The following is a 17,703-nucleotide window of genomic DNA, read 5'->3' as shown; positions in this document are numbered from 1 at the left end:
CACAAGTGGAATAAATCATGTCAAAAAAATGTCCAGAAGAAGAAAAGACAAACAATGACACAATACAAACATAATAGAAGAGGCTGAACAAAAATATCTGCAAGCACCTGTCGACACAGCGACTAATTTTAGGTCACCAACTTACGAACTGATATACTCACAACTGCCTATTCTGAGAGAAAATAATTCCACTATGCCCTTTACAAAGCCTCATGTATTGGGTCCGAATGGAGCCATAGTTGATAACCTTTATGTTGCCTCCCCACAAGCAGCTCCAATAATCCCAAAATCCAAATCTGTCCAGCCAAACCGAGAAATGCAAAGCTGTACACCTGCTTGTACTAATGATGAGACTGAGACTGACAAACTAGTCACAATAGACAAAGTCGGTCCTGGTTCTTCTTCACCTACATCCAGAAGGGGAGATTTCAATCTGAGATGACAACAACTGAAGAGAGACCATTTACACCAGGAGAATGTCAAACCATTCTCACAGCATTGCCACCGCTGAAGAGACAAGATACAATCACAGAGTTTTGGCGAGAGCTTGATTCCTTGTTTGAAGCACATCAAATGACTTTGAGAGACATTCACACCATTTTGAAAGCTAAAACCCAGAGAGATCGATGGGAACGATTACCATTCTCCATAACGACAGCCCAGTGGATGGACTTGTGGACAGATGGCCAAGGTCGACCACTGGGTCTCTGGCAGGCTTTGTATGAGTTTCAAAAAGAAATCCAAGAAGCTCTGGGCAGTGGAAAGATTCCTTTCACAACAGTGACATTGATTGGACTCAAGATGGCGCCGAGTATGGCTGCTGCGTTGCGAGCTCCGACACAACATAGCAATGGTTTGTTTGTTTTGTTTACAATTCTTATGTTTTTTGTCTTGGATGTTGTCTGCCTTATTGTCTACGACAGACAAACACTTTTGGACATTGGCTCAGCGATCTCACACCGTAAACCGGACTTCACATTCCTCAATGCCGACCCGCTGTTTACAAACACGCAAGCGGAGCCCTTTGTCTGGGCAGCACGGCCGCGGAAACGCAGGAGGAAAAGGGGAAACAGAGCCGGCGTTCTCATCAGAGTAAGACGCCGTGCAAATCGACCCCCGCTACCCACTATTCTACTGGCAAATGTTCAGTCTCTGGATAACAAGCTGTGCGAGCTGAAAGCGCGGATCTCTTTCCAACGAGAGACGAGGGACTGCTGCGTTATCTGCCTTACGGAAACTTGGATGTCTGCGGAGATTCCAGACTCAGCCATTGAACCCGCGGGGTTCTCCATGCTCCGAGCGGACAGAGCGAAAGACCTCTCAGGTAAAACTAGAGGAGGTGGTGTATGTTTTATGATCAACAAATCCTGGTGTGATCAGAGGAACGTACATTCCATCAAGTCTTTCTGTTCTCCTGATCTGGAATTTCTTATGCTTCTGTGTCGACCATTCTGGCTACCGAGGGAATTCACAGCGGTCATTATCACTGCTGTGTACATTCCCCCACAAGCCGACACAGACCGGGCACTCAAGGAACTGTATGGGAGTATAAGTGAGCAGGAAACCGCGCACCCTGAGGCCGCGTTCATTGTGACCGGGGACTTTAATAAAGCCAGTTTAAAATCAGTCGCACCAAAATACCACCAGCACATTAGTTTCAACACACGAGGGGACCGGGTTTTGGACCATTGCTACTCTCCGTTCCGGGATGGCTACAAATCCCTCCCCCGCCCACCATTTGGCAAATCGGACCACTCTTCCATTCTGCTTCTGCCCGCTTACAGGCAGAAACTGAAACAGGAAGCACCCACCCTCAGAACGATCCAGTGCTGGTCGGACCAATCAGACTCCACGCTACAAGACTGTTTTGATCGCACGGACTGGGAGATGTTCCGGTCCGCCTCTGATGACGACATCGAGCTTTACACTGATAGCGTAATGTGTTTCATCAGAACGTGTGTAGAGGAAGTGATTCCGACCAGAACTGTGCGAATCTATCCGAATCAGAAGCCGTGGATCAACAGCGATGTTCGCGCGGCACTTAATGTGCGGACCTCCGCTTTTAATTCCGGGAACGCGGAGGAGCATAAACAAGCCAGTTATGCCCTCCGAAAAACTATCAAAACAGCAAAACGCCAGTACAGGAGTAAGATTGAAGGACAGTTTAACATCACCAACTCTAGAAGCATGTGGCAGGGAATTAACATCATCACGGACTTTAAAGGGAATAAAAACTCCGCCATGAACACCGCTGCCTCTCTACCGGATGAGCTAAATACTTTTTATGCTCGTTTCGAGGGAAATAACACCGCCCTCGCGGAGAGAGCTCTCACGGCCGAAGCTACAGAGGTTAGTTCACTCTCCGTCTCTGTAGCGGATGTAACCCGATCCTTTCGACGGGTGAATATCCGCAAAGCCGCGGGTCCAGACGGCATTCCGGGCCGCGTCATCAGAGCGTGCGCGAACCAGCTGGCTGGTGTTTTTACGGACATTTTCAACCTTTCCCTCTCTTTGTCTGTAGTCCCCACATGCTTTAAAACATCCACCATTGTGCCTGTTCCAAAACAATCGAACATAACTTGTTTAAATGACTGGCGTCCTGTTGCTCTGACCCCCATCATCAGCAAATGTTTTGAGAGACTAATCAGAGATTACATCTGCTCTGTATTACCACTCAATCTTGACCCGCTGCAGTTTGCTTACCGCAACAACCGCTCCACTGATGATGCCATTGCATCTACAATACACACTGCTCTCTCCCACCTGGAAAAAAAGAACACTTATGTGAGAATGCTGTTTGTAGACTACAGCTCAGCATTCAACACTATAGTGCCCTCCAAGCTAGATGAGAAACTCCGGGCTCTGGGCTTAAACAGCTCGCTGTGCAGCTGGATCCTGGACTTCCTGTCAAGCAGACGCCAGGTGGTTAGAATAGGCAGCAACATCTCCTCATCACTGACCCTCAACACTGGAGCCCCGCAGGGCTGTGTTCTCAGCCCACTACTGTATTCCCTGTACACACATGACTGTGTGGCAACACATAACTCCAATGCCATCATTAAGTTTGCTGATGACACGACGGTGGTAGGTCTGATCACTGACAATGATGAAACAGCCTACAGAGAGGAGGTGCACACTCTGACACACTGGTGTCAGGAGCACAACCTCTCCCTCAACGTCAGTAAGACAAAGGAGCTTGTGGTGGACTTCAGAAGAAAAGACAGAGAACACAGTCCAATCACCATCAATGGAGCACCAGTGGAGAGAGTCAGCAGCTTCAAGTTCCTGGGTGTCCACATCACTGAGGAACTCACATGGTCCGTCCACACTGAAGTCGTTGTGAAGAAGGCTCATCAGCGCCTTTTCTTCCTGAGACGGCTGAGGAAGTTTGGAATGAACCGCCACATCCTCACACGGTTCTACACCTGCACTGTGGAGAGCATCCTGACTGGCTGTATCTCCGCCTGGTACGGCAATAGCACTGCCCACAACCGCAAAGCACTGCAAAGGGTGGTGCGAACTGCCAAACACATCATCGGAGGTGAGCTTCCCTCCCTCCAGGAAATATATACAAGGCGGTGTGTGAAAAAAGCTCGGAGGATCATCAGAGACTCCAGCCACCCGAGCCATGGGCTGTTCTCACTGCTACCATCAGGTAGGCGGTATCGCAGCATCAGGACCCGCACCAGCCGACTCCATGATAGCTTCTTCCCCCAAGCAATCAGACTTCTGAACTCTTGATCTCCCACGATCAAAATACATCAGCCCTGCACTTTATTACTCTTTTATCTCACACCGGACTGTCATAAATTATATTACTGTCATTATATTATGTCTCTCTTAACAACTGACTATCAACCGACAGCCTGAATGTCAATACAGTACAATACTGTACATTCTATATATATACTTTTTTCATATATATTTTAATTTTTATTGAATAATGTGTATCTATATAGTATCTATATAGTAAAAACAAAACAAAAAAAACAAAAACAAAAACAGCATATTGTATACTGTACAGTGTATGTTATTATTTGTATATTGTTGAGTGTAATTGTGTATAACAGATGTTTAAATTGTGTTGTGTTAATTTGATGTTTTAAGTTGTGTAATTATGTATAACAGATGTTTAAATTGTGTTGTGTTAATTTGATGTTTTAAGTTGAGTGTAATTATGTATAACAGATTTTTAAATTGTGTTGTGTTAAAATGATGTTTTAAGTCGAGTTTAATTATGTATAACAGATGTTTAAATTGCGTTGTGTTAATTTGATGTTTATTGTAAATTGTTATATGTCTCATCACTGTCACAACTGCTATGTTGATCGGAACTGCACCCAAGAATTTCACACACCATTGCACTCGTGTATATGGCTGTGTGACAATAAAGTGATTTGATTTGATTTGATTTGATTTGATTGATTAAGCAAAAAGATGGTGAATCACTAGATAAATATGCCCTACGTAAATGGAATGCCTATGAAAGGTGGGCTCTTTGAGCTAAAAAGGTTCCTGACAGAGATGATATTCAGTTCACTGACATGCTTGTGGATGGATTTGGGCCAAAATACACACAAACTTTATCACTGGGGGTCAATTCAGGAGACACATATGACCAAATCCTGCAATGGGCAAGTCGCCTAGAGATGGCTACAAGATCAGATAAGGAAGAAGGAAACAATCCAAACTGGAAGGGTATGGCGGCAGTTCAATCCAACGTGAACACAGATAGAAGGTTGAAGATTTGTGGCAACTGTGAAAAGCATGGTCACTTCAGAAGGGAGTGCTGGGTTTAAGGAGGAGGAGCAGAAGGCAAACGGTTTGCTGTCAAGAACTATGACAAAAACTCTCAAGGGAGAATGTGGACTAAGGCACAAGTTTGTAAGCTCATTGAGGAGATCATATGTTTACCCAAAATCCATGAAAGTTTAAATCAGTGAGATTTGGTGGTGGTGAAGAATGATGAGAGACATTGATATTTACTGCCATGGACACATCAACAAATCGTTTTCACAGGACTATTGGAGGGTAACAGTACATTCTGCCATTATGGACAAGATTTACCAGATGATGGGCAGATTATGATATTTCATAAAAGTTTTCTATTTCTTTTGCAAATACGTGAAGATGAAGACTTATGAACACTTTTTGGGTAGTGCCAAATTCATAAGGAAGCTTTATTGGAATGGACATTTCTTCCATTGTTGAACATGATCATTTTCACAAAAACACACTATTGGCACTCCACACATTCCCAAAGTTGGCAGTTTGTTATGGTCAAACACAAATTATGAAATTATGAACGTTGTGAGATGGTTAAAAGTTGAGATGGAAGTGTTAAAGCAGCCCAAGATGAGGGAATTGAAGCAATGGGTCATGTATTCATGGCAAATGGAATAGCTGCAGTAAACTGATGACAGAGGGGGAAATAGCACAAATCCACAAGATACTTAATCTGGTTAGAATGAACAGTTTTGGTCAAGGTTAACTGAAACTGGAAACCAAAACACAAAAAATGTCACTTTCTCTCATATGTCTGATAACTAAACAAACTAATAAATGTACTTTTTCTTGGCAAATTTTACTGGTGTGGCTCCGTGACTTCACAATGGGGAAAAATGCATACGTTTTAAAGTCTTGTGCCTGTTTGCTCTTATATAGCAAAAGGTAATTGAACTGTAAAGCAAACTTGTGTACATATGCACTGGCTGGAGTTGGAACTTCATTTAAGAATTTATGATGTCTTTGATACCATGAGAGGGAATAAGAAGACAGGCGGTTATTGGATTTTAGCTCCGTCCATGCGATGCTGAAAGGTTTTCTCTCCACGACTTCAGAGTTCAAAGCAACCTTGCCATGCCTGGAAAGAAAATAAGAAGCATGTTCTTTGCAAATCAAAGCCCTGGTTGAACAGACTGGGATCACAGGATTCTGTTTCTTTGTGAAGGTGGACGAATGAGAATGTATGGAGGACAGAAATGGAGCAAGAGTGGGGTAACCCTGCCAGGGCTTTGATCTGCTGACACATAAGTCCTTTCACCCATAGACCAACAGAGAGTCTGACGACTTTCTCCCCTTCTTGTGAACAGACTTGGGGAGTAATGGAATCAGAGGTTTCCCTAGAAAAAAATCTTTCTCCATCACTCTGATGGACGAGTTGTAAAATATCCATCATTGTTTATTTTTATCCATCATACTTGTTTTAATTTGATAAGAACTACATTCATTGGTGTACAGTAGCATATACATGACAGTGTATAGGCTTAAATAATTTTTTTTTTTTTTTAACTCCCCAAGCACAAGTCTGGTGAAACCAATGAGTTCATGGGTGAAAGTTCTGTCAATCAATCACACTAAAACAAGATTTTGAAACTTCACCAGTTACATGCAGCTTTTAAAGGAAATAAACGTCCGATCAGAATATTTAAAAATACGCATACAAACATGCACATTTTCACAGAACTTTTCTGGTGTTCCCGATATCACAGTAAATCATCACAGATGAGAAGCAAACACATCTCTAAAGCTCTAATGCAGGTTCTCCTCTTCTGCTCTTAATGCAATGTTTGTGTTTAGATTAAATGCAATTGGCAGGAACAATGTATTCTTTTTGTTATTATACTTTTTTTCACTTTATTATAATAAAGTAACACACTAATGATGCAGTAACAGAGACATAGAGACTCTCTCTGCAATTCGTTCGGAGCGCTCTCACACTGAATCAGAATCGGGATATTTACGAACACAGAGAACAAACAGCGCTGGATACAGTGGATATTTACCTACAATCAACTGAAACAAAATGCTGTCTTTTTGAGAGGTAACTTTGAGAAACTTCAGCTAGTACTGTGTCATGTAAACAAGTGGCTGCTCAAACCAAATGTGTTTTTGTGTCCAGTCGCGCTGTTTTTCAATAGTTTTCAACTATTAAATTTTTTTTCAAAATGTCTTTTGAAAACTGCATCACATTTCACTGTGTTTTTAGCATGTCTCACGAGAGCGCTGCATTTTTAGATGCCGTATCAAGTTAAAAATATCTTCTTCAACTGATAAAAACGACTCTTTAGATGTGCTACCTTTAGATGAAATCCTGCAGGCGTCCATGATCCGTTACAGTTATAGAAAAACCCAATGTATTCACATTACAGTTACATTTCATAAATATTGGGATTACTAGCAGGATTAAAAGTTTTAATTTATAACAAAAGAATCAAAAGATCCTGACATAAAATTATATAGACCGCTGCTTGCTTTAGAGTGGTACAAATATGATCAAATGCGCACTCGAGATCTCTTCTTGTTCTCTTTCGTGACATGCGTGAATCAGGCGCCGTTCACTGTCGTATGCACATAACAACTGTCTCACATCACCACTGTCCTCTCAAGGCAAACAAGGTCTAACCATTAAAAGTGCCTTATTGTGATGGTGAAAATGTATTATTTGTTTTGAAGATGCTGCCATTTTAAGACCCACACGAAAATCACGTTATCTAGGTTAGCTAAAATTAGTCATAAGTGTTCCCCAAATAGTTTTGCCGACTGTCCATCGATCGTTTTCGTGGGAGCAGGAATAGATGCCTGTTCTGTGACATGAATTACGCATCATTGACAGTACAGCAGAAAGGAACATGTTCCGAATTGAAGTGGTGAAACAAGCACTCCCCCTGGTGAACGGCCTGTATTCCCATACATGGGATCAGGCCTGGCTCCAGCTGTAAGATGTAAGGTGGGCCGAACAGTTGGAGGGGTGGGTGTAGGTGTAGTTCTCAAGGTGGGCCAAGTTCATGATTGGGTGGGCCAGGCCCACCCAGGCCCCCCTGTGGAGCCGGGCCTGCTTGGGATGCCTTTACTGTCGAAACTTCACTGTCACTTCTCATTTCCATCATTGCTTCAGATAAAACTCTAAAATTGTTCTCTGATCAAAAGCTTTTCGAAATGCTAAAAAAAAAATTATTTGTTAAAAAAAATCCAAATCGTACAAATAAAAATCTAGTTAATTGAAAATGTTATTAAGTTCTTAGGGAAAAAGTGCAATGTATAATTTATCTATTTTGATACTTATTTTAAATGTTTTATTGAGAACAGTTCAAAAGTCTGGCTGAGGGAAAAATTCTGGCAAATGTAACATTTCGAAAGTTACAGAAAGTAAAAAAGTAATTAAGGACACATTAAAAAGTTTTACATCTATTTTGATCTATTCTTTAAAACTAGAATATTATTTATTTATTTGTTCTTATTGAAAATCCTCATTAAACAAACAAAGAATCACCCATAAATGTTAGCTAGTGATGTTGGACTGTGGATCATGAGCATGCAGAGGAAAGACACTGGGGGTATTTAAACTGTTAGCATTCCCCTATTTTCTGAGCTCAGGCCAGAATTGGACATCCACAATAACAGTAACTGCTGTAGTTCATCACCTCTTTGTATTACAGTCATAACTGTGGTCTGTTTTGACAGAAGACATTTGTAAGTTAGTTTGCCAGATGTCAGAAATCATTAAAGGCATAAAGTTAAACTGTTATAAAAGCTCACATTTATAGGATTTATCTGAAAATGATTTTCATAAAATATTTTTTATGAAAATATAAATGACACTAGCCTTAAAAAGAACATGAGACACAATGGAGCTCAAGCCACAAATCTGATAATGTTATATTCCAAATCAGATTATTGTAACGTCTGTGTAAGATCAGTGATGGCTAATTACACTTTGTTTGAAAAAAACTTTGTTTGAAAAAAAAAACCTTTTAGCCTTTTGACATTTGCATATAAATTACTGACCTGGCCTCCACGTTTACATTTATATGGGTGCTAAATTGCAGATGGTCTTTATCACTATCAAAAGGATGCTAAAACAGGTCTCCTCTGAAGTGTCTCCATCAAGCTTCAAACACATTCCACAGAAAGTGCGGTGACCACCCCGTGCCAGGCACCAGAGCAGTTGTCTGTCTCCAGTAATTCCAATACACGTCACACACACACCTAAAGACATTTTCTCTATTTTAGGCCATAGTAAGCAGTTATAAATGTATCTGCTATATGCATGTGTTGTATGTATATTCCCCTATCATATTAACTTAGTTAAAACCCTTTACTTGTATTAGTTAGACGTTAAATGCCTATATTCAAGTGTATGAGTGTATCTCTGCTTTAATATCGTCTGGAGGTTACCTTCTTGGTATCAAAATGATCTTCCCTTTATTTCTCACACAATAATGTACACCATGTGATCGTGAAATGCATCGAACAATTCTTACTATGTTTTGAATTAAAAGCTGCACTAGCGGTCCAGATCAGCAATAAAATGCGAATGGGCCATAAACGGAGACAAAGGATGTTTCTCCCGCTCAAAATGCATGCCTCTGATTGGCCACTCCACCCACAAAATGGGTGCGGCAATGAACTATCAAAACTCCAGAGCGCAAAGAAATCATCGCTCAAAACTCTTCTTCTTGAGACCAACCCACTCCAAAACTCTCTCTTGAGTTTAACCTTCTGGCAGTGTTTACCTTCAAGTAACTTTGTGGATTTGCTGTGGACTTCTTCAACTCACTCCTAAAGAAATCGTCGAGAACCTCGTCTACCGCATCAAGACTCTTATTCAGCAACAAACCAATGCAAGTAACCATTTACAACTGATTAGATGCGCGTTTAAGTTTGAACCCCTTTTAAGGTGAATTGTACCTCTGATGATTCTCATTTAGGTTGTGGTTAACTGACGTGAAATATTGCCATTCTGTGCTCTTCTCTCTCTCTCTTTTCCTTACTTTCCTTCATTCTATATATGTATGTTTTGCTTAGTTTGTTTGTATGTTAGTTATAGTTTCATTTATTAAATCCCTTATATTCACAATTGATTGTCTCTGTGTTCCGCTCACAATTCAAAGTCACTGAATGTTGCTCCTTGCTACATGCTAAACTACTGCTAGCACTGTATAAGTAGGAAGGCTATTGTTCCTTGGCCAGGAAAGTAATCTTCCAAGAATTGATAAATAATTATATTGTCTGCTCGCTGGACGGACAGATCAAGTAATTGTAATATCGATTCTGCTACAGTTAATTCTAAGATCTAATCTAAATATTTATTATTAATTATAACCAGTTATAATTAATTATAAATAATTCCCTTTTAAGCTAATTTGCTACATATATTAATGGTGGAGAACCGCGGGCACATTCAAACTTTGTTTGTGAGAAAACTCAGTATCAATTTATTTGTGTTTTTGTATTATGCGCGCTCAGAGTGAGACAAGCCGCAACGCGGACTCACTTTTTTGATCTGATGGTTAAAGCCACCTCCAGTACTGTATTTTTAACAGCCTCTATTTGACTAACATTTAGTCACTGTTAATTGTAATTGTAAAAGTAAACTGCAGTTCATAATATTAAAATCGTTCTGTAAAGACGAAGAAACCTCTTTGCAGTACATTTTAATATTATCAAAATCGCCTGTTGGAACGAAGAAAACTTCCTTCACTGCGATAAAGATGGATTTGAGTGATGCTCCTCTTATCATCTTTTAAAGGCCTTAGGTGATTGTATCGCTAGACTGAAGTTATTTGTGTTGCAAATTTCATTCAACTAGATGATCGTGACTCTCTCGGGTTAACCATTAACGTACGAATGGGTGCCTAATTCAAATCTAATCATATCTAATTGGTATGTAAATGAGAGTTTTAAAAACCTTGATCAAGTGATAATTTGTGTAACAACAGCGAAGAAATCCTGTCGTTCATAATTGATAATTTGTGTAATAACAGCGAAGAAATCCTGTTATAATTGATAATTTGTGTAACAGCAGCGAAGAAATCCTGTTCGTTCATAATTGATAACTTGTGTAATAACAGCGAAGAAATCCTGTTATTATAATTGTTATTGTGTAACAGGCAGCGAAGAAACCCTGCCACACACCTTTGTGCAGTTAATTTGCACAAACTAAAATTCGGTTCGGATCAAATTGCATTGTACTTGTGATCGTTGCAGTAAATCAGCCGCTAGAGCGAGAGCAATCACACTAGACGTGCTCAGATTTAATCACAGTACCTTTGATTAACACTAGAGGGCAGTTTAGTTAAGTGTCTAGCACTTCTCAAATTTCATCTCTACCCCTTTTGTTTTCCTCTGAACCTTGGGTGGCTCACCCATGCCACCTTGTGGCCATTCTCAGTAGGTTGGTTTTCCTTGGTTAGCCCTGTCATTGCATTTGAAAAACTTATTCCAATTCTTCCTCGGTTTGTTTTAATTTATTTTATTATCATAACTTTTATTCTTCTCCTTTTATTTTCTTATTTTTACTTTTAAAATGTTATTTTTTTATTTTAATTATTTTTTTTATTTAAAAAAAAAATTGTTTTTTTTTGTAATTTTTTTTTTAATTTTTAATTTTTTTTTTATTTTTAATTTTTTTTTTAAATTATTGTTATCATTCTTTATTATACAGGCCTCTTTCTCTCTTGCCTTAGCCACCCACTTTAAAATTTAGTTCAAACAGTGTTTGAATTTAAATGTAAAATTAATCTCTGTATTCTAGCCATTTGTGTGCACCTATAGGTAACACTCCCTCTAGTGCTTAGTTGGTGAAGCGACGGTGGCCCCCACGGCGGATCACAGTGAGCTGCCACGGGATCCCGACTGGATCACCTCGATCCATCACTAAGCCTAACCCATAGAATACTGACCCTTCCAACTAGCGAAACCCCAAAATCAGGTTTTTCCTCAACCTTTAAGAGACCTAACCTTTGAGAATCATCAGAGAAAGCCGAGTAATAGATTGACGACCCAAGCTGCCAAAGTCTTTAGATGATCACGCCGTCAACAATCTTTTGTTAGATCCTTTCCGGTGCCCCACAACAATTAGACTCACCTTGCCATTCACGGCTGAGATAACAGGTGCCAAGTCTACCCTCCGTTAACTGTTTGTATCCATCAAACAGACCTAGCATAGAACATAAAAATTACTATAATTGTAGCCTGCTAACGCTATAAGAACTTGCATTGGCCTGTGTGCTGTCCCTCCCCCTCTCTCCCTCTCTCTCTCTCCCTCTCTCTCTTCGCCAGTGAGCCAACATGTCTCGATCATCCAGCCCTGATGCCCACTGGGATCGACTAGAGACCTGGCTGAGTGCCCTGACTAGCACCCTTATTCCTGAAGCCGCCGGGGACCTGCAGAACATGAGCCGGGAACAGCTCGACGACAACCTGAGCACCTTGATGGCCCACGATCCGACACAGGACTACAGCCACAAAGAGCTGGCCAAGATCGTCGGGTCACTGGCCCATAACCTCCTCGGCCAGGCAAAGCTGAGTGAAGCAAGCATCTCCCGCCAGGAACAGGAAGCAGCAGCGCTGAAGCTCCAGGCTGAGGAAGCTCAGAGAAACTGGATGCGCGCTCAGAGTCAACTGGACCAGCTAACCTCGGAGACTCAGCACGAGCACAGGACAGCAGACGAAAAGGACCCAGAGCTGCAGGAGGAAGTAGAGAGACTCCAGAACGCCCTGACTGATCTCCGTGTAGATACAGCACGACGAGAGCAGCAGGAAAAGGACACCAGAGAGGAGCTGAGTAAAAAACTCCAGCAAGCTGAGGCTCTCCTGAGGAGAGCAGAGACTGAACTTAAAGAAAGAGAAGCCAGGGCCAAGGCCTGTGAGGGCCACCTGCAAAGTGCCCGGGCTGAAGTCAGTGCCCTGGCCCAACAAAGAGACTATTTGAAAGAAGAACTTGACACAGTTCACCGAGAGCTTAAACATTCATATAGACTGCAAAGTGACTCTGAAAGGGAAATGTACACCACAGAATTTCCCCTAACCAGTAGACTGATACCTCCTAGACAAGAGAGCCCACTGCTCAAGACATCACCTGCCAGCATCCCAGAACCCCCAGCAGCAGAAAGGGGGTGGGAGCCTTTCCAAAGGCTGTCTTCCAGTCACGGTGTGTCACCTAAAGAATTGGATAAGCTGGCTAGAAACATTCCCACTTTCACTCCAAGCCCTGCAGGAGGCCACGATGTGCACGACTATTTAAAAGACATTGATTTTCACTTTCAAACTGTTGCCAATGTTACCACACGAGACAGACTGTACCTGCTTAGAATCACCGCCAGCCGTGAAGTCCGGAGCTTTCTAGACCAACAGCCAGAAACAGTCAAAGTGGATTACCAGCAACTGCAGCAGGCTTTGATTAAAGAATTCTCTGACCCAGAATCAGAGCAAGGGCTGATTACGGCCATGGACCTTAAACAGGGCAGACAGGAAACCACGCAGTCTTTCTACAACAGGCTCAGACAAGCATACTTCAGAGTACGGAATGAGCCAGGAATGGAAGAAGAATTCAATTTCAAAACTCTGTTCCTCCGGAACCTGCACCCAACAGTGAGTCACCATTTGGGGGTTCTGGCTTGCCCACGGACTATGTCCACCCAACAGCTGCGAGACTTAAGCCATAAGGCCTATGCCAAACAAAGAACTGCTTCTGAAAAGATGGGAAAACCCCCCACAATCTATCCTGTCACTAATCAGAGTTCAGAACTTGCCCTAGAGGGCGCCGAGCCTTGCCACAGCAATTGGGTACACCCTGACACTCAGCCTTGCCTTTGTCCTGTTTAACAGAGTCAACGGGGTGCAAAGATCCATGAACAGGTGCACTGCTGCCTTTTAACCTTCATGATCCACCTGCCATCTAACCATCATGATCCACTGTTGTCTGATGATGTCTCAATTCAGAGCATCTTCAGACAAAAAGGGGGAGTCTGTAACGTCTGTGTAAGATCAGTGATGGCTAATTACACTTTGTTTGAAAAAAATTTTGTTTGAAAAAAAAACCTTTTAGCCTTTTGACATTTGCATATAAATTACTGACCTGGCCTCCACGTTTACATTTATATGGGTGCTAAATTGCAGATGGTCTTTATCACTATCAAAAGGATGCTAAAACAGGTCTCCTCTGAAGTGTCTCCATCAAGCTTCAAACACATTCCACAGAAAGGGCGGTGACCACCCCGTGCCAGGCACCAGAGCAGTTGTCTGTCTCCAGTAATTCCAATACATGTCACACACACACCTAAAGACATTTTCTCTATTTTAGGCCATAGTAAGCAGTTATAAATGTATCTGCTATATGCATGTGTTGTATGTATATTCCCCTATCATATTAACTTAGTTAAAACCCTTTACTTGTATTAGTTAGACGTTAAATGCCTATATTCAAGTGTATGAGTGTATCTCTGCTTTAATATCGTCTGGAGGTTACCTTCTTGGTATCAAAATGATCTTCCCTTTATTTCTCACACAATAATGTACACCATGTGATCGTGAAATGCATCGAACAATTCTTACTATGTTTTGAATTAAAAGCTGCACTAGCGGTCCAGATCAGCAATAAAATGCGAATGGGCCATAAACGGAGACAAAGGATGTTTCTCCCGCTCAAAATGCATGCCTCTGATTGGCCACTCCACCCACAAAATGGGTGCGGCAATGAACTATCAAAACTCCAGAGCGCAAAGAAATCATCGCTCAAAACTCTTCTTCTTGAGACCAACCCACTCCAAAACTCTCTCTTGAGTTTAACCTTCTGGCAGTGTTTACCTTCAAGTAACTTTGTGGATTTGCTGTGGACTTCTTCAACTCACTCCTAAAGAAATCGTCGAGAACCTCGTCTACCGCATCAAGACTCTTATTCAGCAACAAACCAATGCAAGTAACCATTTACAACTGATTAGATGCGCGTTTAAGTTTGAACCCCTTTTAAGGTGAATTGTACCTCTGATGATTCTCATTTAGGTTGTGGTTAACTGACGTGAAATATTGCCATTCTGTGCTCTCTCTCTCTCTCTTTTCCTTACTTTCCTTCATTCTATATATGTATGTTTTGCTTAGTTTGTTTGTATGTTAGTTATAGTTTCATTTATTAAATCCCTTATATTCACAATTGATTGTCTCTGTGTTCCGCTCACAATTCAAAGTCACTGAATGTTGCTCCTTGCTACATGCTAAACTACTGCTAGCACTGTATAAGTAGGAAGGCTATTGTTCCTTGGCCAGGAAAGTAATCTTCCAAGAATTGATAAATAATTATATTGTCTGCTCGCTGGACGGACAGATCAAGTAATTGTAATATCGATTCTGCTACAGTTAATTCTAAGATCTAATCTAAATATTTATTATTAATTATAACCAGTTATAATTAATTATAAATAATTCCCTTTTAAGCTAATTTGCTACATTATGATAACTTTAAAACTCAAGAGCTTCATTAAACCTTATTTGTGCCTACTATGGCAAAGTTTAGCATGCTAGCATATGCTTAGCTCCATGACAGCAGCATTTAAACAATACAAATTAAACATAACATGCTGCATTTATCATTAAGTGGTTCTCATGTGGTCTCATGTGGATTCCATTCATAGAATGAAGCAGAAATCAAAACATGCAGCCTATCCACCTTATTCCTGGGGGTCTTACTGGGGAAACGGATATGGGATGAACTTTCACCAGAAGTCATTCTGTAGCATTCGTTAATGTAAGCAGTGGTCATTTAGATCCCGTTTTCAGCTGGTATTAGGATGTGATTCGGATGATCCGATGACAAGTGATCAGCACTATATACAGGTGTAAATGGGATGCAAAACCTTTTGTGATCGAATCACAAAAAACACATACGGAGGTAGTCAAAAACACATTTGAAACGCTGTCAACACCGGCCGGGATGCAGCGAAGTGCCACTCCATATCTATCAATCAACCGCTTGTCTAAATCTAGGGTGACCATACGTCCTCTTTTTCCCAGACATGTCCTATTTTTCGGACCTTTAAAAGTGTCCGGCCGGGATTTCTAAATTTGCGACAAATGTCCGGGATTCGGCTTTAGTTGCATTATAGTATGTATCTGGTCTAATACTTCATTGTGTGTTCACATATATTTGCATTGCTTTAACCCCTCTTTGTAAGTCCCACCTTCTTGCACACCAATTGGTCTATTATAAGAGGCTTGCAGCAACTATTGGCCAAATTCCTGCCTGTCAATCTCTCCACGAATGCGCAAAGCGCTGTTGTGGCAACAGTTGCTTGACAGTAGCAGCAAATGACAGCTGAGTGGAAACAATGCCCAGACAAAAGTGCAAATTTAAAGAAGATTTGCACAAAAAATTCCCATGCTTTCGTCCAGGTCGAGATCCGTGGGAAGCAGAATGTATCATATGTAAAGCTGGCACTTATGTGTCAGTTGCTAATAAAGGTGCAAGTGATTTAGAAACACACATTAGCTCTGCGAAGCATAAAGGGTCAGCAAAAGGTGAAAGTTCATCAGGTAAATTAACGGACTACTTTTTGAGACCAGGTAAAATTGTTATCACATTGCTTCATTTTCCATGGCCATTCAAAATAATAGTAATAGTAAATGAAGGTACACTCATGGGATCAAATATTTTATTTTAGTACATGGACATTAAAAAGAATGTTGAAAATTTTTATTTATTTATATATATTTATGTTATGCTAATAGAGTGTCTTTTTCACTGTATTAAAGTTTTTGCATTCATAGTATTCATTCACACTGTTTTGAACCCTATTATTCCAAATGGTTACAAATGGTTTGAGAAACAGAGGTACAAGACATGTTGAAATGTGACTCATTTTATTTTGAATCATTGAAAAAAAAATAAAAAATACCAGCTATAAACAAGGTCTTAGTGAGTATTGTATTATGCTTTGCTCAAGTCGTTACGGCTAGAGCACGTTACGATGTCCTTACAGAGTTCAGGGATAATGTGCGGTTCATGGCTTTACATAAATCCTGAGGCCACTTCTTAAAAATTGTCCTCCCAAACCTCCATTAAAGATGGAACAGCTATCTGTATATTGTCCTTATTAAACTCCATCAGGCTGTGCTCACACGTCTAGAAATATGAATTAATAAATGGTGCAAATAGTCTACATGCTGTTGGGCCTCATGTATTCAGATAGAAGACAAAGGCAGTCCTAACACAGTTGTAAAACCTAACTCAAGCCCACATACCAAGTCATAAATCTTACTGATAAAAACCGCGCCAAAATCAAACAAAGAGAGTCCAAAACAGACTACAAATCCCATGAAGCCTTGCTCATAAAGGATCGAACTCTCAACTCCTATTGGATGAGGCACACGACAGAACGCACCTCAACCATGACATCATCAGGAGTAGAAATACCTCTGAAATGCTTCCGGGATTTGCTTCCAGCAACTTTGCTCACCGTGTGTAGACGCAGCTCATCGCCGAGCTTAAGGCACTCTCCTTGAAGCCCTCCTGACTGCGCTCACTTCCATCAAGAGGGTAGGAGACTTGCAAGCGTTCTCTGTCAGCGAAACGTGCCCGGAGTTCGGTCCGGGTAACTCTCACATGATCCTGAGACCCCGACTGGGCTATGTGCCCAAGGTTCCCACCACCCCTTTTAGGGAAGAGCACCTCTGCCCCAGTCTCCATGTTTGTAGTAACTACTCCCCAATTGGGTAGGATCTACCTTGAAGACTCTCCACATGGTTGGAAAGACCATGTGACATATCCTTCCACTTAAATATCCCCCCCTCTCTTTGGGCGGGGTGTGGTCTCCGCGGTGTCTTCCCCTTGGGAGGGATACCCCCCGACTAGACCTGGTGGCCCAGTCTGATAATCCCCCTTCTTTTTTAGGGAGTGGAAAAAAGAGAAGGGGAAAAGAGGCCACGACT

The 17,703-nt window shown here is 41.3% G+C and overlaps 1 protein-coding gene across 1 annotated transcript; it reads left to right on the top strand.

The window, feature by feature from the left end:
- The first annotated feature begins 12,072 nt into the window (after positions 1-12,072).
- Positions 12,073-13,608, top strand: LOC127444774 (uncharacterized). Its single transcript, XM_051704325.1, has 2 exons — positions 12,073-12,788; positions 12,843-13,608. The coding sequence occupies exons 1-2, from the start codon at positions 12,073-12,075 to the stop codon at positions 13,606-13,608; spliced, it is 1,482 nt and encodes a 493-aa protein (XP_051560285.1).
- Positions 13,609-17,703: the final 4,095 nt, after the last annotated feature.

This window comes from Myxocyprinus asiaticus, chromosome 8, assembly GCF_019703515.2.
Source record: "Myxocyprinus asiaticus isolate MX2 ecotype Aquarium Trade chromosome 8, UBuf_Myxa_2, whole genome shotgun sequence".
NCBI classification, from domain to species: Eukaryota; Metazoa; Chordata; class Actinopteri; order Cypriniformes; family Catostomidae; genus Myxocyprinus; species Myxocyprinus asiaticus.
Note: the sequence above shows the minus strand (reverse complement) of the source record. Positions and strands in the feature narration are given on the sequence as shown.

Coding starts and splice junctions, on each gene's coding strand:
- LOC127444774 (XM_051704325.1), top strand. CDS start 12,073: ATGTCTCGATCATCCAGCCCTGATGCCCACTGGGATCGACTAGAGACC. Junction 12,789..12,842: donor AGTGACTCTGAAAGGGAAAT/GTACACCACAGA, acceptor TAGACAAGAGAG/CCCACTGCTCAAGACATCAC.